General features: G+C 42.2%; 1 protein-coding gene and 1 long non-coding RNA gene across 2 annotated transcripts; one reads left to right on the forward strand and one right to left on the reverse strand.

The window, feature by feature from the left end:
- Positions 1–1,937: 1,937 nt before the first annotated feature.
- Positions 1,938–10,245, reverse strand: LOC127383365 (uncharacterized). Its single transcript, XR_007889171.1, has 3 exons — positions 9,836–10,245; positions 9,198–9,292; positions 1,938–3,276 (listed from the first exon to the last, which is right to left on the reverse strand). It is a non-coding gene; the product is annotated as an uncharacterized LOC127383365 (long non-coding RNA).
- Positions 10,246–10,474: 229 nt separating this feature from the next.
- Positions 10,475–26,834, forward strand: FAM98A (family with sequence similarity 98 member A). The gene is made up of 9 exons (XM_051616168.1): positions 10,475–10,531; positions 10,685–10,764; positions 13,625–13,773; positions 15,406–15,540; positions 18,048–18,232; positions 20,630–20,710; positions 22,050–22,166; positions 23,286–23,453; positions 24,966–26,834. Exons 1-9 carry the CDS (start codon positions 10,499–10,501, stop codon positions 25,716–25,718), a joined length of 1,701 nt encoding a protein of 566 aa, XP_051472128.1. The 5' UTR covers positions 10,475–10,498; the 3' UTR covers positions 25,719–26,834.
- The last annotated feature ends 1,070 nt before the right edge of the window (positions 26,835–27,904 follow it).

Raw genomic sequence — 27,904 nt, forward strand, 5'->3', positions numbered from 1 at the left:
GAACAATTAGCCTGTTTGGTAAAAACTGATTTATTCCCAGCTGAAGTCAGTGGACTACTGTCAACATCATCAGTGGAAGTTTGTTTGAAGACCTGAGCGCTATGTAAAGCTCAAGGTGGGAGGTCTGGGGCAGAACCCAAGCAAAGTTTATATTTCTGTAATTACTACCAGCACATGGACCTCCAGAGGGGGAAAAAGTCACCATTTTTATTCCATTTCCAGGACTGTGTGTGAAGAAGGTATGAAACATTTTTCAGAGTCATTATGATGGTTTTCATATTAGAAATGCATGAACTATCTAAGCCAAATTTGGAAATCTAGTATAAATGGTCAAGTCAACAAAAAAGGTATTTAAGAAGGGAAGAGGGTTTTGGGAAGGGCTCTGAGCTGTTTTGATGCTGTTAAGTAGTTACTACATTGAATATAAGACATCTTTGTTAGTATCATTGCCCTACTTTGTTCAAATAACCATTTGCTGTCAAAACCAAAGAAGGGTTTGACATACTTTAAAAATGGAGTTTGGTAATGAGTAGAGATTGCTGGTTTATTAAAAAGTCCTTTGTAGCTGTTTCTCACTTTTCTTTTGTAATTTTTTTTTTTCTGTTATGTATCTGAGTTTATTTGTTTAAATTTGACAGCTACATTTTTTCCCCCCATTTTCTCTCCAATATCTTCAGCGTAGTGCCTGATCCCTTGTAAATGCACAGATAAAGAGAAGAACTGATTATCTTGCCTGAGGGATATCAGTGCAGGAAAGGGAGATAATATCTAGTTCATTATATAGATATTCTTATAGATATTATAGATACTTGTTTTGCAGAGTGGTTTTCATGAAGGTCTTAGTGCATGCAATGGCAAACAGAACCATTTGGACTATCATATTCAGTCAGTCTTATTCAGTGTTATGTTACCTGTGTAGGACATAGTCTTGTTCAGTTTTATTTGGGGGGAAAGGACATCAACATAAATCAAATATCCTTGTTGTTACCTCTTCTACAGTTGCTTCTACAACTAGTGGTGTTCAGTGTAGAACCTGGTGGGCCATGAATGGAGAGCAGCTAGCATCAAGGGAATACAAGAGCTTTGCAAGTGAGGAACTGGGAAATGTTACTTCATATTTGTTTTCAGCACTCTAGAAGCTGAACCTTCTATGGGACAAATTAAATAGTACTTCTCTTTGTGCCCTTTTGTCAAATAATTGTTTTTCTGTCCCTGAGTGGGGTAGGGCTTTTTATTCCACACTGGAAGAAAGATGGATTTGGTCTTTTTTGAGGTAAAAGGTACTCCTGGAACTGCTGGAAGGGACAAGAACAAAACAGATGATATAGATGATATCTAGGCAGACAGAGGCTTTAACACTGTCTTGGCAATTATTTCATGAAATGGCATATGTTTCTATTTATATTTTTCCCTTTTTTTTTTTTTTTTTTTTTTTTTTTTTTTTTTTTTTTGCTATGGTTTCCAGAGGCAGTAAATGGTTTATCCACTGTACTGGTCCCCTGTGCTGGCAGAGCTGTAGCATAGTGCACTGACTGGGAAGCCTTAAGTTCTAGGCTGGCCTTGGACTCTTGACTCCAGATCCTCAGGAGAAGGGGTGAGTTAATGGAGGGGATTTACTTCTGTTTTTGAATGGTGCAATACATTACCTTTCCTTTCTGACCTAGTTCTCTAAAAGCTACATTAAAAGTTACCTTTCTGCTGATTTTTAGAAAGCTACTGATAGGGAGGAAATAAGCCTGGTTTAAATGTTTCTTTCTCTACACTACTTTAAACCAGACACAAATAACTAGCAAATTCAAAGGAGAATGGCTTAACTCTAAGCTTTCATTTGATGCTGCAACCTTTAGCTTGCTGTGATGGAGGCTGGCAGAAAGGCCTTTTTCCTGTATCGTGTTGCAAAACCAAATTTTATTGTAGAAGAAGAGCCAGAGAAAGGCTTTTGGCATTCTGTTAAGTTTATTGTAACTCTGGGTGTTTTTTTTTTTAATACTCCTTTCAGTTTCTTTTAACATCTGGCTGTATTTAGAAAGAAGAAGCAGCCTTCGAATGTTCACAACTGGCAGAAAACTTATTAAGCAAAAGCAATGTTTTAGACAAAATACAGCAATTTTATATTTTTTTCCTGGGGTAGTCTCTTGGGGTGGTAAATCTTGCTTCTAGCTTCCTGGAATGTTGTCTCTTAAGTTTTAACTAATCAACAGAAAAGCTTTTGATGGCATTGTTTGCCTGATTGTTTTAGATTTTTAAATAGCATGTGAACAGGGAAGAAATGCAACAACCGTTCTGTTGTAGTGTTTTTTTTTTTTCCCAAATGCATTTGTGTCTTCGTGGTAAAAAGTACAAGTAATAGATTAAGATATAAGGTCTCTGCCTTTTCTTAATTCTTTCCAAAGGTGGAGATAAATGCCTACTTCTTAGGGAAGCTGCACAAAGATTTTAAATTTTGCCCATGGAAACAGATAGTAGGAAAAGTGGGTGAAGACAGATTATTTTTTTAGCCTGGTGAACCCCAAACTGTTTCCAGAAATAGGGCTGTTCTCCACAAATAGCAAGTGAAAGTAAGTGATGATTACAGAAGTCTCTTGAAAAAACAAACCCACAACCATCCACCAAACTAGTACATCCCAAAGCCTGATAAAACTGTATTTCTTTAATGTAAAGCACAAGAGAAATTGCTTGAGACAGGTTTTTATGTGGCATTTGATGTCATACAGTCTTGGTTTATTTTTGTCTCAGAACATCCCAGAAAAGTAAAGGGAGCAAAATAATCCTGAGACTCTCTGCCTGCTGCACAAAGTAAGTCCAAACAGCCTCTGTTCCACCACTGTGGGAGTATAGAGTAGCCATAAAATTGATTTTACTTGACTCCTCTGCCCCTATCTAGCTTGAAGAAGGAGAGAGAGATGCGCGTTATGGTTGCTAGACCATCCTTTCTTGTAGCTAGTTTCAGCCAATACAGATGTATGCCTGGCTATAACCAACTTAGACAAAATAATGCAGCAGCAGACTGTTATATTCCACTTTAGAACAGAAACCCATATTTAGTATTAGTTTCTGGGTTTTGTTTTGTGATCCAAACTCCACCTCTCATTGGGCTGTCTTCTTGCTTGCAGTGAGAAGGCTGACCACATACGTGATCACCGATTCACAGTCCTAGGCTCTGGTAAAAGGAGTCAGGCTGCTGCGATCGTTTCCGTGAAGCTGGACAGTGGCTGGGGGTGCAGGTAGCAAAGCCTTCAGAATTGCTCAGGCTGGTGGTGGAGAACAGTTGAGTAGCTGCAGTAGATAAAAGCTGTATCAGACCTGCTTTGAGGAAAGTGACGTTCCCTTTTACCGTAGGCTCACTGAAGGATTTTCAGTTTACAGACAGAAAAGCACTCACAAAAGGTAAGGTTTTCAATTCTTAATCAAATAATTATTGTTTTTTTTTCCAAGAAACTGCTTTTGTGAGGGAGCTTTAGCCAGAACCTAAGCAACACTGAAGTTAGTATCAATCACTTGGGATACCACCATGTCTAATTTGTTTACAAATATTTGTTGAATGTAGAAACAAAATAACACTTCAGGAGCTGTGGTAGCTTTGAAGAATATGAAAAGCCCCATAGCAGCTTTCTGGGAAAGAAATGGTTGGGATGATCAGTGCTCACTTAGGCGGTGTTCCTCTCCTGCCAAATATGAAGAAAAACAACCAGAAATTAAAGGTAAATGGCAAATAATTAGATGAGAAGGAATCATGTAGCAACGCACCTGAAAGATGTGTAGTATTAGTGGGGAAAAAAAGGAACAAAGTCCATTAGCAAAGGAGTATCAGTCACTAGGAGTCACTGCTTTTTCTCATAATAACTGAAGGCTTAATGAAATGAAACCCTTTTAATATGGTGCTTTCCAGTTACTGTTTAAACTTCATGTCCTCTGCCACTTAGTTTGACAGATTATATTGTGTTACCAAGTGTAGGAGAGAGGTTCAAAGTCAGTTTATTTTGATTGTGTCTCCAGCCATATTGTCCAAGATAGGATTACAAAAGTAATCAGTACTTGTATTTTAACACATTCGATCCAAGGAATTAATGCAGTGGATTCAGTTTGCCTGGTGGGGGGAGGGGGTAGGAATCCTATATATCTGTATTTGCTACAGTACTTCATAGTTCATATTTGAGCTGTCTGGCATTTGATATAAGATACTGCATGGACAACCTGCTTCAAGGTGGCTATGATGTCTACAGAAGAGGTATAATCCAAGATACTAAATGACATGTAATTATTCCTCTGAGAGTTGAACTTGTATTTTGGAACCCAAAAGGGGCTTACCAATTGAAAGTTGATTTCAGATTTGAAAGATGAAACCCCTCTGCTTTATAAAGTTAGCATTCTAGACCAAAGCATCAAGTATGTACCTTTTAGTTATCCTACAAATCTCTGTTCCTAGTGCATTACCTACATTCACTCTGTGTTCAACTACAGCTGTTTTCATTCTGTATTAAGCTTGTCAGATTTCTTCCAGACTACATTAAAAGCTTTTTTGGTGTTGAAAGTTTTTATTGCAGAGGGAAAAAGAATTAAAAGGGCCTCAGATTTGGGACTGTAACAGTTAAACCCACCCAGATGGTCAGCAAGCAGGACTTTAGGGTGAGCATCAAGTTTGCTGTAACAAGCTGATTGGCCTTGCTGGCTTTTGGTTAATTTCCACAGGAGCTAAGAAAATGTTATCTGGAACTGCTGGATGGACTTCTGGATCCTATTCTGAGAAGGTGGGTGCAGATTTGCATGACTGGAATGGTATCTCTTTGGTATGAAGGGTCATTCTTTTCATCATTAATGTGGTGAATCAGTGAGGCTTTTTCTGTATTTGTAATGGTTAAAATTTCTGTTCATGGGTATGTCTGTAATTTAAGTTCTTTTGCCACCACCCAAGAAGAGGGTGTATGTGTGGATGCTTCTTTACTCTTGATTAAACAGTATTTTAAAAACAAACATTAAACTTTTCTGAAATAACACTGGATCCTGAGTGTTGTTTGTTTAAAAATTATTCTCTAAAGAGGATTTAAAAAGTGCAGGCTACTTCAGGGTATTAGTAGTGGCAAGAGAGGGCACCAGGTTCTGAAGCTTCTTGATTCATAGGGCCTTTATGGCTCTACAATAACATAATTTCTGTATCTCCTGGAAGAGCTGCTTAAAGCAGGGAAAAGGGCTTTTTAAAACTCCTGCCTATATATTTAATCTGGAATCTTCAAGCTATTTTTAAACTCAGCTGCCATGTTAAATTATTCATCCAAACGTTTTTGTCATATGTTCACAGAAATCTCTTGTAAATTCTTTTTGCAGTTATTTCACCTGTGGGAGATGGTGGTGTGTTTCACCAACAAAAATCTCCTGACAGCACCTACCAATCATGTAAAAGAATAAATACAAACAACGGGCAGCCTACTTTTTTGCACAGATTTATCATTGCTGTTGATTATTGTAGAAAATAATGTCTAAGAGTTTGCTTTACAGTGTGTAGGTAGGCTCATCCTGCTTTATTTGTGATGAAGAAACACAAAATGGTCTGTTGCTGCTGCTCGGGGAAGGAGAGCACTTTAGAAATATTTCTTTTCCCCGCACAAGCTCCACATAATGCTAACAGATTTCCTAGCAGCAGTGCCTGGTAAGTCTCACCCATCTGTATAATTTTAAGTATGAAATTGTCAGCTCTTAGTTTTCTGTTGTGTTACAGATGAAGTTTCCCTTTCTCCATCCTTAATTTGCTACTGCAGAGATTGGCTAGTAAACTAATTACTGTAGCACTGACATCATTTGGCTAATTGAGTTGAAATCCAGGGATCATAGAATCATAGAATCATAGGGGTTGAAAGGGACCTCGAAAGATCATCTAGTCCAACCCCCCTGCCAGAGCAGGGTCACCTAGAGTACATCACACAGGAAGGCGTCCAGGCGGGTTTTGAATGTCTCCAGAGAAGGGAGACTCCACAACCTCTCTGGGCAGCCTGTTCCAGTGCTCTGTCACTCTCACAGTAAAAAAATTTTTTCTGATATTGACCTTAAACCTCCTGTGCTCCAATTTGTATCCATTACTCCTTGTCCTATCACTGGTCATCACTGAAAAAAGCTTAACTCCATCTTCTTGACACTCACCCTTTATGTATTTGTAAACACTGATGAGGTCACCCCTCAGTCTCCTTTTCTCCAAACTAAAGAGACCCAGCTCCCTCAGCCTTTCCTCATAAGGGAGATGTTCCACTCCCTTAATCATCTTTGTGGCTCTGCGCTGGACTCTTTCCAGCAGTTCCCTGTCCTTCTTGAACTGAGGGGCCCAGAACTGGACACAATACTCCAGATGCGGCCTCACCAATGCAGAATAGAGGGGGAGGAGAACATCTCTTGACCTACTAACCACACCCTTTCTAATACACCCCAGGATGCCATTGGCCTTCTTAGCCACAAGGGCACATTGCTGGCTCATGGTCATCATGGATTAAAACACTCTGTTCAGAAGAGACTGCCTGTACTTTCATCCCTTCCTTCAGTAACCAAAGCAGCAGAGTAGCAGAGATGCAGCTACTCTAGGAAATAAATTAAACTTATTTCTGCTGATAAGGTATTCAGGAACATGGTACATTATAGCTAGTGAAAAAAAGTAACTGCCACACGAAAATTGCATTTTAACCTCGTTCTTTCGGAAAGAAGCCTCCTGACTGCCCCAGGAGAGAAGTGTTGGTTGGAGCTGCTCAACTGGTAGGCTGGCAGAGTTGAAGCTGCCTGCAGCTCCGTCTCCCTGGGTCCAGCCAGTAGCAAGGCCGAGTGTGTGCTCCCAGTAGGCACACACCTACAAACATGTATGTGTATACACCTGCCCAGCCACACAGAAAAAAAAAATAATAATCAACATAGAAAACCATAAAACAGCACTTCTGCAAACAGGAATAGGACGAACCACATCATCCTGTTCTCTCTGAAATGAAGGTCCTTAGTGGAACAGACACACAACACAACACTGGTCCCTCCAGTCACAGGCATTAGATGCTCATTTATCCAGTAGCTGGGCCTGGATCCTTGTTCTCTGCTGCTTCAGATACCTGGTCATACAAGCCCCTGAGGCCCACTGGCCCCACTCAGGCTGCTGGTACTCAGACCCCTTTGCACCCACAAATACAGGTGCCCACAGACTGCAGACCCTTCAGCAACTGGCCTTAGGCAGTCCACCCTGTTGCTGGTCCTAGTGCCCTCTCATCACTAATGGTCTCTGGCAGAACTTGATGGCACAGCAGTAATGACTGGAGAAAATCTGGAGACCTGAAAGTAGTCAGAGGCTAGAAGAGTATTAGGGGAAATGCTGTATGTGCTTGTCCTGCTCTTGATCTTCCCATGGTGTCTGTTTTTTATTAATATGACCAAGAGGCTGCTTGGCTAACCAGAGCATGGGCTGAGCCAGAACTGACATTCCCAGATATATGGTAAATACAGCTGCATGTCTGGCAGCCAGTGGGATTTAATCTGCAACACAGTGGCTGGATTCTGCTACCTCCAGACACTCTGGAAAAGCTGGAGCATCCTCAGAGAAATTAGTAAAATATTTGCTTTTGATTCAAAACTTATTAGCAGCATTCTAACATCTGCAGTCTGCACCTTGTAACAGGTGAAACTCAAAGTGTTTCATGCTGTTCCACAAGTATATGTAATGGGGATTTTTGACAACCACAGAGCAAACAGACAAGACTGGGGGTGGTGTAAACACTGGAAGCAATCTGGCTTTACTGAAACAATGCCTGCTCTGAGGTTGTCATCTTCAGCCACCTTTCCCATGGAACTGAGGTTTAGACTGTCGGGGTGCATATCTTCAAATGTGTGACCCATTTCAGGCAAGTTTAATGAGCCTCCTCTGCACTGGTGGCATGTTCTTCTGATGCAGAGCTGAAGGAGGGGCTGCAATGTCAGCTCACACTTCGTTAGATACGAGAAAAATCAATCAGGAGGAAGTCCTTTATCTTCTGTCAGAGCTCACATCATCCTGAACACCAAACCAAATCAATCACAAAAGGCAAATACACAGGTAGCCAGTTGTCTTTCTTAAAGTGACAGCTGGCATCAGAGCAGTGGAGCACCTCATATCTCTCAGAATAAATATTTCATGCCACTGTGCATCCTCAAGCCATGCAAAGGCTGCCAGCTTCCTTCACCTACATGTCACAGAGCACCTGACCAAGATCCGCCGTACACATCCACATCCCTCCCAAGATTAGGTGGGGCAGAAGGTGTTTACAGGGGCCCTGGACAGGAGAGCAGCCTGGGCTGGTTTGGTTCTTCCTGTAGGGGAAAATGGTATTCCATGGCTTTTCCAGTGCGGGCATAGCATAGGGATTCATGTTTGGCTTCAGCCATACATTCTGCAGTGAAGCTGCCTAAGGACCACACGGGCTCCCAGCTCCCTGCGAGTGAGGGTGAGGAGAGAAGGAAACGTCACAAAGCCAGCCAAGGAGAGACCAAACACGAGGAGAGCTGAGCTCAGTTTTGCAGCTTGAAAAGCCTTCTGCAGAGCCTTTGGTAGCCCATGGAAATCAGCTGCCCCAGTTTCAGCCCTGCTGCGAGGTGACAGCCTGAGTGGCTGCTACTCCCAGAAGTAACTGTTCTGCAAAGCCATGGATCTCATTGTGCAACAGCAAGCTGCTTGGGACAAGATTAGTTTGAGAAGCAGTTGCGTGCAAATAGCTAACTGCACAGTGTCCAGTGAATTTCTTCTAGAGGGGCCAGGTTGCAGCACAGTTGCCATTCATACTTCCTGTGCCTCCAAAATTTCAATGGTGAAAAACCCTGCAGAGTTAAGAAAAAAAAAAAAAGCAAATGGAACTGACAAGACACAGGTTGACAAAGCAATGGTCTTCCTTGTCCTCAGGTGAAATTTTTGCTGTCTGCTCCAGGTTAGCATCACACCTCCAACTGTTCTTCTCCCCCAGCCATGAGATCCATGTTTTTCTAGGAGCAGTTGGTTCCCACAGCACAGAAAGGAAGATGAGGCAGTTGTGGAGCTGAGGGATACAGCCTGGAGAGGATGCCTTCTGCCTTGTCCCTACCCTCCAGTATTGCTATGACTGAATCAAAGAAGGAAATCAACGAAAGGCAGATGTTGTTAGCCAAGCACTGAAATGAATACAAACCACCTGTGCTTATCTGAATCATATGGGTAATGTCAACGTAGAGTTTACCTGCAGTAAACATAAGAGATGACAGCGTTTCCAGGAAATTAGCACAAAATTCTTCTTGGCACGTGCAGATTCATGTGTCGACACAGGAACAGCCTCTGTGTGAGAAAATGAATTGTTTAATGTACTTCTTGCTCCTATGAACGCTTCCAAACCCTGTGTTTAGTCTTTGCCCTTGGGCAAGAAAAAAAGCAGGAAGTTCAGAAAAAAGGGTTAAACATCATCTCGGTCAGAAGCAGCAGCAACTGAGGACCAGGGGCAGACTGCAGACATACTGCCCTGCTTTGTACATTTCCAGTGGTGAAAGCAAGCTGAACGCCACTGTTACAGCAGGAAAGTGTCACAAACCTTCAGCTACGCTGTTGAATTTGGGAGGAGAAAACCCGAGTCCCTCAGCCCCCCAGCCTCGATGATCCACAGCTCCCAGGCGCAGCACCTGGGATGCTGTAAGTCCAAAACGGGCGGACTAAAGGAGAAGCAAGAAACTCGCAGCCGAGTTTGGCCCAGCAGCGATAAAGCAGCTTGCCAGGAGCATTAATCGGTTTTTTAAAAACCTGAAGTGGCCCGTGGCCACCCTTCCCCAGCCGCCGTGCAACTGGAAGTAAAGGCAGAAGGGAACAGCAGTGCCCCTGCTGACATACTCAAGAAACAGGAACGCCCGTGTTAGGTTTTTAGCCTTCAGGAGGTAACTTTCCCCTGAATTTGTAGGGGGAATAGCAGGACCCGCGGCTGAGCTGGATGTGAGGGAGGTTTTTATTCCCCTCTGCCCCTTGGGGTGCCGGTCCCTTGTGCTCCTGCCCGCCCCGAGACGACAAGGCCCTCCTCCCCTCGCCCATGCCCGCCAGAGCTGCCAGGGGCGGGCGGCGGGGGCTCCCTGCGGGGGAAGGGCCGCCCGGCCCGGGCCGCCCTCGGCACCCCGGGGTCTCTAGGCCTCCCGGGGGGAGGGGGGGAAGCGCGCTCGCTGGCGGGATCTGACCCTCCTGCCGCCCCGTCGCCCCCGCGCCTTCCAGCGCGCGTGCCGCGGCGGGGAGGGAGGGTCCTTCTTTCGGGCCTGCCCGGCGCGTTGCCTGAACAGAAACCTGGGATCCTCGGCTCGTCCCACTCTTCTCCCCCGCCAGAAACAAAACAAACAACCGCGGCGCCCCTCCCGGCAGCCCTGCCTTCTCTTTAGCGACGCTGCCTGCCGGAGGCGGCAGGGCGGGCGGCAACGGCCGCGGAGAGGAGGCCCCGCCGGTCAGGCAGGCGGGCGGGCGGCCCGAGGTGAGGGGTCAGGCCGGGGCCCTGGCGGCTCCTCCCGCCCTGAGATGCCAGCCCGGCAGGCGGCGGCGCGGCAGCGCGTGAGCGGCGGGGGGGGGCCGGGGCGGCGGGGAGGGGGGCAAGGGGGGGCAGGACAGGAGGGGGGGGGGGGGGGAGAGTCCGGCGGGGCGGGCGGCGGGGCCGGGCGGGTACCGGGGCGGCGGGTACCGGGCGCTGAGTCCCCTGTCGCGCAGGTTCCCCCCCCCGGGCCCCGCCGCAGGATGGAGTTCGAGCTGCTGGAGAGCGACGTGCTGGAGTCGCTGGAGGACCTGGGGTGAGTGCCCGCGGCCCTGGGGCCTTCTTGTTCCGGGGGCGGCGGCGTGCCCGCTGTGGGCCGGGAGCAGGAGGGCGGCCCCCGCTGCGGGGCTGTGGCGCCGGGAGCGCCGCTGCCCTCCCCGGGTGGCTGGGCCGGCGCCGTCCCGCGGGGCCGCGGCCCGAAGCAGCGCCCGGAGCGGTGTCTTTAGTCCGAGCGGAGGCGCCGCCCCCCCCGGCGGGGCTGGGGCCGGTGCCGGTTGCGCCTGAGGAAAGCAGCGGGCCGGGCGGGCTGGGTTCCAGCTGTGCCTCCGCTGCGGACGTTCTGCTGGTTCTTGCGGTGCCACCTCATTGGTGACCCCGCTCCTCGATGGGGCGGCCCCGGCGGAGGGGAGGAGGGTAAGGAGCCTTCAAAGAGAAGCCAGGGGAGGGAAAACGTCTTAGGCTTCACATCGAGTGAAAAATAACAGCGAAAAAACTTGTAAATGGCACAGTGTTTTTTTCCCTGTACTTAAAAAAGAACATATAGCACGGGAAACTTTTGGTTTTTAAACCAGTTATTCTGTGAGAACCAGTAAAAGTGAAATATCAAAGGGAGAGCAAGGAGAACATGCCCTGCTGTAAGCTTGCATGTCTGAACTGTTGAGGGTTCAGACAAGAAGCAGTTTTACTGCTGCTGGCTCTATGCACACAGCTGTATTTACTCATATTGGCCACATTCCCATAAATCACTCTGTGGCTGGAGTCATTATTCTCCAGCAAAGATTGTATTTCAGGGTGGAGTTGGTGATGAGAGTTCAAAGCGTGACAAATAAGCTTCTATTTTGGCAAGTATTTATCCAACTGAAATGTGAAAAGGGCTTGGCCATGATGCACATACTGTGATCTGCTCCTTTTTTTTTTCTGCCAGGTGTTTAAAAGGGTTTACTGGCTTGAAGGAGTTGTGATTTGTGCTCCTTCTCTGTGTAATTAGACAGAAAAGTCTGGCTGTCGATTTTTTATGTTCTTAAATAAAGCAATGAAAGCAGCTTAAAAATTTGTATCAATCAAGGTTGGCAACAGTGATTCAAAAGAAAATTTGGAGGGTGAAAGACAGTATTGGTATTCAACAGTATTGGTAACAACTGGGAGAGCTTCTGCATATGACTAAAGGACTTCTGCTTCTTTGGAAATACACAGCTTTAAGGTTTTAAGCTTTGGCAGTAGCTCCATGATACTTCCCAGTTTGACTTACTTTTTTCTAACCAGATACTGAAGACATTTCTAATCTGTTACTTGATTATTATTTTTTTTTTAATAGCATGGCACATCAAAGACTCGTTTGTTTCTTTTTGGATTTGTGATTGAGGTGTTCAAATAGTGGCCTTCTCCCTTGTAAGTCAGTTTGTTGAGCTATTGAGTAAGCAAACAAACCAGCAGCACAGTTCTACCAAAGGAGGAGTGTAGCTCTACAACATGGAAGGGAAAGGCTGCTTCCAGGGATCTGCAACTGGATTGCTGGTGAAATAGATGTGTAGCTGAAGTCATCGGAGATAACAAAAGTCAAGATGTCGTAGTTGTTAAAGAAAAATTCCAGCAAAGAGGCCTCTGACACAACCAGGGACTTAAATCCAGGTCCTGCCAAAGCAAGTGGCTTGTCATCACTTCACTTTTACTTTGATCTATAACTGGATGTTTCTATTTTGAGTCCCATATGTCCTTATAGACGTGTAGGTCTGACACTTCTGTGGGGTGAGATTTGTACTTGCTGTAAGTAGCCTGTTGGAGTTGTCTGGCCCACTGTGGTGATGCAGTAGGGTTGTTCTACACCAAACTACAGCTTCCCATCAGCTGCTAGTGAATAAACCCTGTGTCTCTAATCGAGCTGCCCTGTGGGGTAAAAGTTGCATTGGAGTGTGGCTGTTACAGTGAAGACCAAACCCTTTATGTGGGATGTTAAGCACAAAACCAAAGTGTGGAGAACAGCATTTTAATTTGCCAAGAGTTGACTGGACTCACTGGGTTGCTGTAACATAGTGGGTGACTTTACCTGAAAGTTGAAAAGAGGGTTTTCAGTTGTTTATGCTCACTCTTGGATGTCTGCTTTAGGTGCAGTATATCAAAATAATGTTATGTCTTTTTTCTTAAATAATCTGGTAAGTTCTGACTTTGTGCTTCTACCTGGTTAATAAGGCAGACTTCTCCCTACTCTTCCTCCTCCCACAACCCAGAGTATCAGTACAAAGATGTCCTGAAAATGACATCTTCTAAAACCCGATCTGTAGACTCATTCTTTCTTACAGTAGACCTGATTTTGGCTTACTTTGTTTATGCAAAAAGCTAAGTCTATTTATTTCTTTTGTGCCCATTTAAGAAAGTATTTTTTTCAAAAAGAGAATATTATTCTGTAGATCACTTTTGTAGCATTTGTACTGAAGGCTTTGTTTTGCATGGCAACCCTTTAATGCATGAGGGGAAAGGATAGAAAAGATGCACTGGTTCAGAGTGATTATTCAGCATCTTGTAAAGCAGTGTTCAAGAATGATACTTTAGAACTGCAGTTGCCCTAGGTGGTTGTATTGTAAGTAACATCTTCAAGAGATAAAGGCAGAGAAATTACAGCTGTATTCGATAACATTCTCCAGGGTGAAACAGTTGATGGTGATATTTTGTGACAGTCTCTTTGGCAGCAAGCTACTGTGCATGGAAATACTGGGTTTACTCAGATGTTTTCAATGTGCTTTTTCTTACAGTGCAGTGCAATAATCTTTCCAGTTTAGATGTTCAGCACTGCAGATGTGATGAAGATGTAGCTCTCAGTATGTGTGCAGCATAAAATAACTTTTATCGCAGGACATCAGTCATTGCAATCTAATAAATTGTGCTTTTGTTTTACTTGTCAGTTACAAAGGTCCATTGTTAGATGACGGAGCGCTGGCTCAGGCAGTCTCTCATGGAGCCAGTTCCCCAGAATTCACCAAACTCTGTGCTTGGTTGGTATCTGAGTTACGGCTGTTCTGTAAACTAGAAGAAAATGTGCAGGCAACTAACAGTAAGTATCCCTAACTGTCGCAAAAACGTGCACTTAACGTGTGTTCTTGCATGCCATAAAGATTTGGGCTTGCAGCTGTTAAATCTGTTGTACTTGGGAGAACTGTCTGCACGCTGTCAGATTATGGATATTTTCCACCTCAAGCTTGCCTAATGAACAGCCAGTAGAGGCAATAAGTGAGGATCCAACAGTCTTTCTTCTGAAATAAGCTTTTCCTTTTAATTGTTCAACCATAGAGTTTGAAAAAAAAAAAAGTTATTGGATGGATTTAAGGAAACCTAAGTGGGTTTTTGTAGTTAGGTCATGAGAACACTTTTATTTCAACACTTGTTTGCAGTTTTGATGTAAAGAAATACCTGCTGTTCAAGAAAACATTCTCATTATTACAATAACCATATTTCCTTTTTATTGTTGGTTATCTGAACTCTGTGCTTACTGTGTATTTTTCCCTCTCTATGAAACACTGTGAGGAGTCTGAAAATGTTTGTTTATTATTTTGGTGAAGGAAGCAATCCTTAGTTTCCCAAAACTATTATTTTCTGTCAACTAGTCATAACATTCCACAGATTAAATTGTTGAATTGGTGTGGTTACCTGTAGTTCAGAATATCTAGTGTATTAACTCATAAGGCCTTTATGAGCTTAACTTTCAATCTGCTCAGTGGCCAAAGATTAATGCCTTTCACCTCAAAATCTGTTCTTTTCCTTTTTATCTCTTTTTTTTTTTTTGGTGTGTCCATCCTTTCTTCTTCAAGTGAATTTGACTCCCTTTCTCTTTAACAACACAGCATCTCACATCTTCTAGTAGTGTAAGGTTCCTACTGTATGTTTTGTGTAAAAATACAAACCAGCTGTGTTCTAACACCTCTTTTAAATTCTCTAAATGTAGAGATAGAAACATTTCATCTGTAGTACCATAAGCTCCTGCCTTCATTTGGTGTGACTTGAGTTTATAAATAACAGACTTTTTGGCTTGCAGTCCTTTTTCAAAAGAAGACAAACTGTTACCTCTCATTTATCACTATTTTTTTGCGTAACTCAATAAATTCAGACTAGTTTCACTAGTTTCTGACACTGATACCAGTCTAAGCTTTGGCCTACATGACCTCATTGTTCTTGATGGTTATTGGTACAAAATAAGATTAATTGACTAATATGAGCTTACAAGGTGAAGTTAAAACTTGAGAGCTCATCAACCTTACTATTAATGACTTTATCAAAATTACCTAGTTAGGGTTTGGACTCGATGACCTTCAGAGGTCCCTTCCAGCCCCTGGGATTCTGTGATCTAATATATTTGCAGTGGGAACAGTTAGTTGATACTTAAAATATACTTGTAAAATTTGCAATGCTTTTCATGTCACTTTTCACTGGAGAAGTTGCCATTGACTGTTATAGCTGGGAAAACTTGTCAGTGAAATGTAGTTTGACAGTAAAGGAGAATATCAAGGCCCCAAGCAGGTTGTGCTGTTGTCTCCGAGAAAGCCGAAGAACGTGTTTGACTTCCGTGAGAAGCAGCATTTTAGTCTTACATAGCATTATTTATTTATTATTTTTAAAAGAGCTAACTAATTCTAATCATAGCTAGAGATACATGTGTTAGCTGTAAACAGTTTCTTCTTTTCCTTCTAAGGTCCAAATGAAGCCGAAGAATTTCAGCTTGAAATGAGTGGGTTGCTGGCTGAAATGAACTGTCCGTATACATCGTTAACATCGGGAGATGTGACAAAACGCCTTCATAATCAAAAGAACTGTCTCTTGCTGCTTAGTAAGTTAAAAGGGTGCTTGCAAGCACATCAGATTTTGTGCAAGAATCAGTGTTATTTCTTACACTTAATGAGATGCTGTTTTGTTTACCACAGTGTATAAAAAGTTACCTAAAATTATTAATTATTTTCCCTTGTAATTTACAGTGTGAGAATGTGATACTTTGGGGTCTCATAAACTTACCAGTCGCTCTGTGGCCAGTGTATGATGAAAAATGTTCTGAGTATTAACCTTTTTCACGTTCACTAGAAAAAGCCTGTCTTATTACTTCTCAAAAAGTACTCTGAAGAGGGAATAATTTGAAGACTTCTGCCAGGATTTAGCCACTGAACTTTGTCTAGAAGGGTTGTAAAAGTGACCACTAACATCAGGTGCTTCATCATTTTGGAGTCCCCACCCTGCTAACTTGCAAGGTGCAATAAGACTTGCATTTTCCTACCCTCTGACAACAACTGGAATTGTTGTGAAGAAGATAAAATATTTTAGCCCAACTCGTAGTTCTTCTGATCATCTCCCATAGTAAATAACTTCAGTGTTGCTTTATGCTCATTGAAAAGAAACTAGCGGTAGCCATGGTGATGTCTTCTCTTTCCTTTTCCACCCAGAAGGTTTCAATACCTAAACCGTCTTTATTTTTGCTCAGGAAATGTTAGAGGAGGAATAAATAGTACTTAAATTTGGAAAAAGTGTGTGATGTTGATTCACATTTTAAAAAAATAATTTTCACAAGTGTCAGAGTTAGACATTGTAGTAGTTATTTTAATCTGATCTTAATTTCAACAGCTGTGTGTGTTTTATTTGCTTTCTCAGTTGCTGCTGATTCTTTAACTTCTCTAAACAGAAGTTTAGTTTTGCCCTTAGCTGAGAGGCAAGAAATTAATTGCAGAGCAGGCTTCTGTATTACAGAATCACTCTGTTTTGGTAATATAAGGCCATGTTCAGAAGCTGAACTCTGGTATCCCATCTGGCAGGAATACTATGTTTACTGTCAAATTTAAATGGATGCCAGACTCCTTTTTTGTGTACCAGGATAGTTGCAACAGCTTTCTTTACCTGCATTAAGCTAACTTACTAGGTATCCTGTTGTATGTGAGCCATAAAAGCATGTTTTTTCAGGAAAAACAGAATAACCCTCTTTAATGGAATGCCATGGTATTTTCCATTTTGACAAAATGCAGCACAGTTTGTCAATTGCAAGATGTAGTAGCATTGCTGGGAAAGGAAAGCACCAAATAAACTTTAATTAAGATTATCTTGGTGTGCAGCAGCACTAGAATAGAATATTAAGTACTGGCATCTGCAAAAATACAAAGTATGAGGGTTTCAGGTTGGTTCAGAAAAGGTCTGCAAAAAAGAATTGTTATCTGGAGAATGTTTGTGTCTTAACAGTGATAGACTTTGAAATTTCAGTCTTTGTCAGAGGAGGTTGAAGGTAGCTTGAAAAAAATTACAATAATTTTATAATTTATAAGGTATACTGTGTCTTCAGCAGAAGGCATTTTGGAGATGTAGAAGAAATTCTAGAGTTCATTAAAATGCTTTGTTTTTTAAATCTTTTCATGTGTCTCGATTTTTAAAGGTTGTAAACTGCCTTGCTATATAGCCATGGATTTACACCCCTGCTTACAAGTCTTTTTTTATCAGTGCAGTATCTGTTTTTCAATCCTTATTATTATAAGTAATAATTTATGGTACTGTTATAGTCACTTGATATGATTAATGGTAAAATTATTGTTAAACCTTTGCATTTTTTTCAGTTTAAACTTGAAACTGTGCCAATTGCAAGCAAAGGCCGTGCGCTAAATTTATATCACTGTAGCTTATACCCAATGCTGAAATTTTGGAAATGATGTGATTTTAATATTTTTTTTGTTTGTTTGCTAAAGGACTTAACAATGGTAGGCTTTTCCAGTTCTCATATTGAAGAGCACTGCAGGCATTCTAGCTGCAGTTTCATCATTTAATGCCTTCCTTTCTGGAGTGGTTATAAACCTGAAGTCTTAAAAGTACTTTAAAAAGTGGGCTTGTTTTTCCACTCTCAAAGTAGAGGAGATTCATCCAAGATTTCACTTCTCTCTGCTCATTTCATTGCTTTATGGCCTAGAGCTTCAAGGAGTGCTTGCTTGTCTAGCTTAAAGTGCATGTCCCAGTCCCTCATCCTGCTTACTTCCATGTTCCTAGTCTCCTGTCTTTGCTGGGCAAAAGCCTGAAGGAAAAGAACTGTGCTCTCTTGAACTCTGTGATTTAATACCTGCCAGAATCATAGGGATTTTTTCCAGGCTTTAATTAGTCGTGCTAAACCTTTCCCCTGTTTGTTGTGTTTCTACCATTGGGGCAACTGATTATTAAAAATACAAGTGTTCTGTGGATGCCAAAATTATAGCCCTCATTCTTTCTAAAACAGTCCATTTGCACATTTGTTTGTTGTAAGCACTTGAGTTCTCAGTGGATCTAAAATAATTTAACTCGGCTATATCTGATGCTGAAATCTAATTTTTCTTACCCCAGCATACCTCATCTCAGAACTGGAAGCTGCCAGAATGCTGTGTGTGAACGCCCCTCCTAAAAAAGCACAGGAAGGAGGTGGCAGTGAAGTCTTTCAGGAACTAAAAGGCATATGTATTGCTTTAGGCATGTCCAAGCCTCCAGCCAACATAACGATGTTCCAGTTCTTCAGTGGAATTGAAAAAAAAGTAAGATCCAAAGGAACAAAACTAGAATATTTATCATGTTGCTGTTTTGATGGAAAATTGTTCTGCTACCAGAGAGAGATTTGCCTCTTGTGAAACTCCAGTGTTTGAGTTATGAAGGAGAGTTAATATGGTCTACTGGGTATGCCAAGAGTCAGGATTTTGAAAATGAATTTCAAGGCTTTTTCCACGCCAAGGCACGAGGTCAGGGACTACTGCTGTCATTACCTTCTGGGGTGAGGTATTTCTTACTCTGCTCTAGGTTTTAATGTCATCACATGTTGCAGAAGACATGGAATATGCTGAGCTTAGGCCTCAGAAAGAATGTTAAAGAGACATATATTCCAGTAAATGCACCTAAACAATTTTTTCAGAAACCTACTGTTTTAAAAATATTTAGATTTAAAGGTATTTTAGCTAAAGTTAAGTTTACACCTTTTCCCTAAGGCTTCATCAGTTTTTGTGATTCCATTTATTTTTGTTCCTTTACATACATATGTTCTTCAGGCTGTTGTGGTTTGGTTGTTTTGTTTTAATAAGAAACGTACTTAATTTTTGAGTAGTTTTTATAAAGCAGAGAAATGAAGTGGAATGGACCACCAAAGGTGGGGGGACAAAGTTTTTAAGTTACATGAAGTAACTTAGCTTGTAGGATGGGGAGAGCAGAACAGCAGAAGAGAGCCTTTATGAACTTTAAAGAACAGATAAGACGACAAAACTTCCCCAAATGGTTTCAGAGAAGTTTTGTTTTGTTTTTTTTACTAACCTTTTAGTTGCATTGTACTTAAACAAGTACAAGCAACTGAAAATAGTGCTTCATTTCTTTGCAAGAAATCAATTTGGATTGACCTGTTATAAGAAAAGGAGGATGGTTTTCTGATGGAAGTCCAAGGTGTAGAATGGAAGCAGTTGGTTTTCTTGGTTTTGGTGTTGTCATGGACATTAAATATTTAGATACATAAGAAAACTGTCCTTCCATTTTCTATAAAAGGTAGAAAATATTCATAACAGTGAACAATGCTAGCAAGTTTTGCTGCTGAAAGAGACTCTAAAAATACAGAATACAAAGTAGATAAAAATCTTTTAATCTAGGAGTTTTGTTGCATTTCACTAATTGAATTTTTTACATTCCAAGGTTAAATAAATGTTATCTCAATGATTTATATTCATCTTTGGTTATACTGAAAAACATTAACTGCCCTGATAGCTTAGTAAAATACTGCAGGCTTTTCTAACCTACAGGTTTTTTAGAAATCATATATAGCTATGGTGCTTACAGCCTGAACACTTTAGTTGTTGGTATTATTTGAGGAGGAGAAAGGAAAGCTGACTAATAACTGAAAAGCCCATTTCACTTTATAAATGAAAACACATCACAAAGTTGAACAAAATGGGAAAACTTAAGTAACATGGAGTTAAAATTTTATTCCTGACTGTAAGAAGATTGTTCTAACATGATATCACTCTCAAGTTTTCTTGTTTTTGAAAAAGTGAGTCTTGAAATGACAGTATTCTGATCTAGCATGTGAAAATCAAGCTACCTTTTTCCTTTACCTATACATAAGGAGTGCAGTTTGGAGTAGGATCTTTGTATTACTGACTCTTTTTGTTAATGGTACACACCACATCAAAAAAAGAAACTGCTGGTACTTGAATTAACTGCTACCTCGGCTCTTCTGAACATGCTTGGTTTTAAGAACTTCAGGTTAAACAAATTGGGCTCAACACCTTTGGAAAATCAGGTCACTGGATGCATTATATCAGCTACTGGAATGAACAGCCAAAGAAGTAGAAAAATACAGTTTGCAGCAGTGGAAAAGTGAAGTTTCATAACTCCAACCTGCTTTGATCCAAGCTTTTTGTCACTGCTGCTCTGTTTCTTTCCCTTGAAGTCTTCAGAGATTTTGAGATGGGAAAGATAACCTAAATTATGCCCAAACTTTAAAAATGCAAGTTAGATTTAAATTTTGATATTGAAGATTTTCTCCTTTTGACTGTAAAGAAGGGGTACTGCTTTAGGTCGTGTTACATTTCATAGTCTTAATGCAACCTTTTTGGTACAAGACTGTTTGGTTTGGGTTTTTTTTATTAAATAGATGATGTGTAGAATAATCTCTCTGTCTTCAAGGGGACCTGTACCTCATGGAATCTTTCTGTGTTAACTGTAGATCTACTCTGTAGTCACTTCTCTTAATTTTTAAGTCTTTATAGCTGAGACTACCAGAAATATAAAACTAGTTACTTTCTAAAAGTGTGCTTGGTTCTCTGTCCCAGAGGAGACAAATCGATATTGGATGTTGCTCTGTCAATGCCTATGACTGTCCAAGAGTCCTTGCCTGTAATGTGAATCTTGAAAAGCTAATTTTTTTATCCAATGCTTATATTTTTGTCTCCTAACAGCTGAAAGAAACCCTAGCAAAGGTTCCACCTAATCACGTTGGAAAACCTTTATTGAAGAAACAGCTGGGACCAGCTCACTGGGTAAGTTATTGCAGGTTTTAGAGCCCATTTCCCTTTTTCAGGTATATAAAGTGTAGATCTTGAGTCTATAGGTAATGTTGCAAACTGATTTTTCTTATGTCTTTCTTAAAACGAGAGGACAATTTCTTGCAGTATTTTACATATTTATCTGTACAACAAAAGTTCAGCAATTCACAAGATCTTAGTCAAGAATCTGTATGTGTAGATGCAGGCAAAATTTTCCGCAATGGAGGACTTGTATAGTGGTGTTGCTGACCTGTGTGCTTGTGCAGTAGCTTAAGCCTTCCTCTCCTGCCCCTTGCCGGCGCTGTGTGTGTGACCTAGGCTCAATGAGATGATGTCGCATCCCTTTCTGTGGCTTCTTTCCAGCTAACCTGAGGGTCTTCCCATAATTTCTTCCCCTCCTTCTGTCCTGTTGGAGTAGTCTCCTTCCTTCATAGCCTCTTCTCCAAGAAGCAGTGAGTGTGCAGATGGAAGCTGGGAGAGGCTGCGCAGCCAGGTGGCAGAGCCACAATCATCTCCGTCTGGGTTTTGTCACCTGCAGTTCTAAAGGGATGGTGCCTGGGTTAGATATTCCTGCTGTACCACATAAAGCTATGGCTACTACTGCAAGACTGCAAGTCTCTCTTGCTGAAGTTTGAAGCCCATCTGTTCCCAACAGTCTGCTCCCTTCAGTGCTGAGCCTGAATGTGGGCCCCACTGCCCCCTTCCAGCCAGGCTTTAATACATAAATTTTCCTTAATGGTGCACATCTCAACTATTGCTCTGACTAGGCTACTGTCTGCCACCAGGTGTGTTTCTAGTAGTGGCTTTTCCCTGTAGGGCACTTTGTTATCTTGTCTGCATGCAGATTGTGCTTTAATCAAGATCTTCTTATAGTACTTTACTTCCTTTTAGTCCTCTGTCTTTGTTTTATCTTTGTCCTTAAGCTTTACAACTTTTCAAGAAGGCAAGGGCACCCTCGTCCCTACGTTATGTCCTCACATCTCTCCCAGCTTATTGCGTGAAGTGTTTTCTCACTTGTGCTTCTCTGTCCTGATGGGTGTTGAGAAATGCCTTGGCAGTGTGTGCAGGTTTTATGTCCCTTCTGAAAAACAGCTGTGCTGTTAGAAATGGTAGGAAGCTGAATGTGAGGATAACTGAACCTTTGAAGCCTTTGGGAAAATAGCGTCAGCAGGCAGAGCTTTCTGTGAGCCCATTTGACAAGGCAAATAATAGCAGGCTTAAGCCCTGCTTAGTATCTATGTCTATTGCTCTCTTCCATCCACATAGTTTATTATCTTAAGTAGAAACATTTTATCTATAATTGATGGATTGTGTTTTTAAATTTCTGTTTCAGGAAAAAATTGAAGCAATTAATCAAGCCATAGTCAACGAATACGAAGTCCGAAGAAAACTGTTAGTCAAACGTTTGGATGTTACTGTGCAGTCCTTTGGCTGGTCAGATAGAGCTAAGGTACAAACAATTTGCTGTGAAGTCCTGGTTGATGGTAATGCTTTATTATAAGTATCTCTTCATTGTTTCATCCTGTGTGAGTAAGAAATAACCACAGGAGTTGTTTTGGTTTGAGCTTCTTAAGAAGCTTCTGACAATGTAAGATGACTAAAAAAATTGTACTTAAAACTGATTTGTTGGATTTTAAAGCAGTATGTAGAACGAGAAAGTAGACTGTGTGTAACTCTACATCAAAGCCAAAGCACACAGTTACACAGGCCACTAGAAAACAGCAGTAGGAGGAGATTACTGATCCAGCGCTTTGCATTTTTTAGTTAATATTTGCATATTTGAATTAAAAGACTGAATTTGAACAGCACTTAAGAGCTTGAGTTCTGCAAGTACCTCCTGATGACTTGCCTTTGACTGGAATTACGAGTGTGAAAAAGTTAAGGCTGTCTTTTTCTGCAGAAACGGTGTTGATGTTGGAGATAAGGAGTGTGGGTCAGGGTGCAGATGAAGAAGGAGGTCTAGGGGCTGGACAAAGATGTGATATGCTCTAGGTGACCCTGCCTGGCAGGGGGGTTGGACTAGATGATCTTTCGAGGTCCCTTCCAACCCCTAAGATTCTCTGATTCTGTGTGATTCTGTGATTCACTTTCAGTATCTTTTAGACATTAGCAGTAATTCATGTAACTGCATGACATACAGGCCAGGATCGATGGGGCAGTAAGCAACCTGATCTACTGGGAGGTGTCCCTGCCAGTGCAGGGGGTTGAATCTAGATGATCTTTAAGGTCCCTTCCAACCCTGACCTTTCTATGATTCTGTTCTGTGTTTGACTGCCTAAAAGTAATACGGTCTGTGTTGTGTGTATTAATCTTAAAAGTGTTGAAATATGCCTTGTCAGTTCAGTCAGAGTAGTGTTTCCTATATTACCTAAGAAATTAATTTGAGACATGCTAGGTTTGTTGCAGTGATTCTTAGTTACAAAGTGGTTATCACTGTTCTTATATTAATTTTTGTTCTATTTACAGTTGTGTCTTGGTTCTTCAGTGTTGGTTTGATTCTTTTGGTGAGGTGTCCTATTGCTTTCCTATTACTTAGCGCACTAGGTTTTGGTTTTCTTCTCTCCAACAGAGTCAAACAGAAAAACTGGCTAAAGTCTACCAGCCAAAACGTGCCCTCTTATCTACTAAGTGCACTGTTTCCGTGGCAAATCTCTTGGCAGCTCGCCAGGATCTGTCAAAGATTATGAGAACAAGCAGTGGGTCCATCCGAGAGAAGACTGCATGTGCCATCAATAAGGTACCTTCGGTGACAAACGGCTTGTTCTGTTAGAAATTATTGAAGTACTTTGAATGTAGTAATTGTAGGATTGCAAGCGTAATTTGGAAATAAAATATAAGAAACTTGGAGTTGATGTACTCCAGATTATGCATCAGTGCATTATGGCAACTGTGGTTTCCCCTGTATAGGTTCAGAGTGCCCCTTCTTAGGGGGGGTAAAAAAATGCCGAAATATTTTTGATTGCTTTCAGTGGGAGTAGGCCTTCTCTGTCTTACCAGAATTACTGATGTCATTATGCAGCTGCTACTGAATTCTCTCACAATGTCTAAATTAACATAGATAGGAACTGTTTCTGGTGTATGTAAAATAGAGTATATTAAGATCACAAAGCAAGGATCTCGCAGGCTAGATTCCAATGTGTACACAAACAACAGAAATTTTAGTCAAGTGTGTGATTTTAGTAGTGACATAGTAGGAATATGATTTAGACTAAGCAATGTATCTTGTTTCAAAAATTAGGATTTTACAGAAGTAATAAGCTCACAAGAGTACACGTGCTGAGCTTTTGAAGTTCAGTAGCTGGGCACAGCAGTGTACTTGGTACTTTAAAATTTGTGGGTGTACATGCATGCTTTTCTGCCTTCTGGGTGCCAACTATGTTTCAGGTAAAGTTCTAATTAATTTAGGATAGAACGGTGCTGTGCTGATTTGACCGCACCCCCTCCACCCTAAAGAAATTTTGCACCTCTTTTTAGGGTAGTTGGAGTGGAATGTAAGAAAATAAGTGGAAAGACAGGTGTGACCATCATCAGACTGTGTGTATGTTTTACTAGGAATGCAGTGCTGCCCTGCTGCTGATTCATCTTCTGTTAACTCCATTATAAATATGAAAAGTTTTCCAAGCCAGTAACATAACAAAGTAACCTGCTTCCACAGAAACTTTTATGTTATATAATTTTAAAACTTGAAGCAATGCACATGTCCCATTTTAAGTCTCACTAAATTTGTAGTGTCACAGCATCCTTAGACAGGTAAAGGCCTCTAAAGCCTTGCTCAGCTCTGATCAGTGCTATCTGACATCTGTTTGTTGGTGTGTTAAGTTTTTGCTTGTCCTTCCTGAAAAATAAAAATCTTTGCACTTGGTTCACCGAGTCAATGCAACTCAGAGCACTAGTTAGGGGAGAGTTTGTGTTGCACTGAACTTGCGGGTGTTTGCGATCAGCAGTCTGCACTCAGGAACAGTTTGGTGAAAGACTGTGTTGATGCTGCCTCTACTGGTGTGCCTACTGTTCGAACGAAAAACAAGTCTCCTGACTTGTTAGCAGTGCTCAGAGTAGTAGATAATCCCTGTCTAATTTTTCTAAATTGGAGACAAATGTCTGTCGTGTTCAAACAGGCAAAAGTTTGCCTTGATGAAATCCTCTGAATGTGAGAACCCTTGAGCAGCTGCTGTTTGTGGTATGTATCAGGAAGTGTGACTTCCGCGAGGTGTTACAGCTTCCCATGTCGGTTCTCCCTTTCCCTTTGCAGGTGCTAATGGGCAGAGTGCCTGACAGAGGAGGAAGGCCCAATGAAATTGAACCGCCACCTCCGGAGATGCCACCGTGGCAGAAAAGACCAGAGGCTGGTCCACAACAGGGCGGCGGCAGAGGAGGAAGGGGTGGCTACGAATCCTCCTATGGTGGGCGAGGAGGTTATGACCATGGGGGTCACGACCGAGGAGGAAGAGGAGGCTATGACTCATCATATGGAGGGCGAGGAGGTCATGAACAAGGAAGCCATGATCGAGGGGGACGAGGAGGACGTGGTAGTTATGATCATGGTGGCAGAGGAGGCGGCAGAGGAAACAAGCTTCAAGGAGGTTGGACAGATGGTGGAGGTGGTGGCTACCAGGATGGTGGCTACAGGGAGAGCAACTACAGAGATGCAGGTTTTCAGACAGGTGGCTACCACGGTGGTGGCGGTGGTGGCTACCAAGGAGGAGGCTATGGTGGCTACCAGTCGTCATCATATTCGGGAAGTGGCTACCAAGGGGGTGGTGGTGGTGGCTACCAGCAAGACAACAGGTATCAAGATGGTGGGTCCCACAGTGACCGAGGGGGTGGGCGTGGAGGAGGGAGAGGTGGCCGTGGCGGTCGTGGGCGTGGAGGACAAGGAGGAGGCTGGGGGGGCAGAGGTGGGCAAAACTTTAATCAAGGGGGACAGTTTGAGCAGCACTTCCAGCATGGAGGTTATCAGTATAATCAATCTGGCTTTGGACAAGGAAGACACTTCACGAGCTGAGGCTGCTAAAAACTTGCTTCAGCAGAGCTCATGTAATAGAAATCTGGTTTCAGAGACTTGGTTTAATCTCTGCTTGATTTAGTACCAGTTTGTACATGGCAGGTAGAATCTCTTTGGGTGGGATTTTTGCCTTGAGCAAAGTACAGCTTCCTGTAGACTTCTCCTCCCTGTCACCTCCACCCCCCACCTGTCTGAATTAAATGCCTCATCACTACCCACTGCACTCTAAACATCAACTAATAACCATGCTATTTAGATGTTGGACTGGTTCCCTCTGCTGAAAACACTAGTTCTGAAGCTACCTGCTGTGTTTGCCTTAGACAACTATCAAGACCTGTCTGGTCAAATTTGTCTCTTACAGTACACAATAGAACTTTTGCATTTTTCCCCCTAATTGTTGTTCAATTACATGTTCTAAAACCAATTCTGAGTGTTCTTTTTGGGCTTGCTGGCCTCCCATTTTACTCACGAAGATATTGCACACAGGTGTTCACACGCACAGTGAACTCCCTCTGACAAACAGGTTTTTTGTCTGTTATATGAGCTCTACTGTGGATGCCATGTTGGTAGCCTTATCTCTTGCTAAACTAAGTTTTCCCACCTGCTCAAATCTGAAGACTTGACTGCTACCAAAGTCTGCAAAGATCATTTAAAACTAAGCTAAATTGTGACCCGATAGTGTATGTAGGCCTGTAGTTAGGTGTAGCAATTCAAACTGACCTGCATCCATCCGAAACAAGTTGCTCCTCCTCCAAACCTATTTTTTACTTGAAATCCGCTAGAAGAAGTGACAAACTGAAATTTATTTTATTTGCAAGTTAATACCACTGGCTCGGCAAATCTAGGGCAATTTGTTTTGGGGGTTGTCTTTTTAAAGAAATGCACTACAGCCTAGAAAGATTAGCTCCTGCCTGGAGGAAGCCCTTTTATTATTGCTGCAGAAAACAAAGCCTGGCTGAGTTTGATGTTCCAATTTATTTTTTTCTTTACTGAAAGCCACATAATGCTTCTTGCTGGGTTTTTTGTGTGTACATAAACATTGTCAAGCTGTGAAAGAAAATGGCTGAAGGTGTGCTGTTGTATAAAAGGTGAGCAATAAAAGTTACCTGTATGTTCCTTGTGCTTTAGGGTTGTTTTGTTTTGTTAGTTTGTTTTTTCTTGATAGTAAAAAGCAGTTGATAAAGTAGCTGGAAATTTCTGGGGATTTTTGTCTGCTTTATCTATTTTACATTTTTGTCTATTTTGGATGTTCTAGTCATCACAGCCATACTGTACATTCTGCTTGCTGAGAAGCTGTCAGAACAGGAGCAGATAGGAGGAAGTGTTCATAGACTCATAGGATGGTTTGGGTTGGAAGGGACCATAAAGATCATCTGGATCCTACCCCCCTGCATGGGAAGGGACACCTCCCAGTAGACCAGGTTGCTCAGGGCCCCATCCAGCCTGGCCTTGAATTCCAGGGATGGGGCTTCCACAACTTCCCTGGGTAACTTGTGCCAGTCTCTCACCACCCTCACACTAAAGAATTTCCTCCTAATGTCTCACCTATCTTCAGTTACTCTGAGCTTTGTTCTGTTCCTCCCTCTGAACTGGTGTAGCAGCACTGTCTCTCCTGGGCATCACTATGTAAATTTATTTTTAGTTGTGTGAGCACCTGTCTCCCAGGTTATGCTCCTGTATGCCATGTGAACATGGGATGCTGCTTCTGGGAATTCTCCTGACCCTGTCCAGCTTTGTGGAAGGTATGTGTTCCTTGCTGCTGTGCTTAGTTCTCTGTAGCAGAGGTTATGCTGATGGCAAGAGTATCTGGCTACCTGAAGTGCCTGCCCTTGGAGCCGATGCAGACAGGAGAAGTTTCTTGGAATATAGAATTAAAACGAGCATTTGGGAGAATCTGTGTAATGCTGGCACTGTAATTCAAGCTAATCACGTAAATAAGCTGATGGACATTGTTCAGAATTGACTTCCCTGTGTTCCCTTCCATGATAAGCCTGAAGATATTTATTGCAGCCACTAGGTGCTGCTGGTGACTTGCAGGTTGGAAGCGAAGGACTTCATGAAGGGCACTTGGAAATCTGACTTCTCTTCTAACTTTGTTCATGTTTCAAATCAATTTAAGAAGCCTCACGAGGGAAAAGTTTTTGAGTACAGGTCTCTGAGGGTCACCAGTATAGATCTATCTCAGC

This window comes from Apus apus, chromosome 3 (genome assembly GCF_020740795.1).
Source record: "Apus apus isolate bApuApu2 chromosome 3, bApuApu2.pri.cur, whole genome shotgun sequence".
Classification (NCBI taxonomy): domain Eukaryota; kingdom Metazoa; phylum Chordata; class Aves; order Apodiformes; family Apodidae; genus Apus; species Apus apus.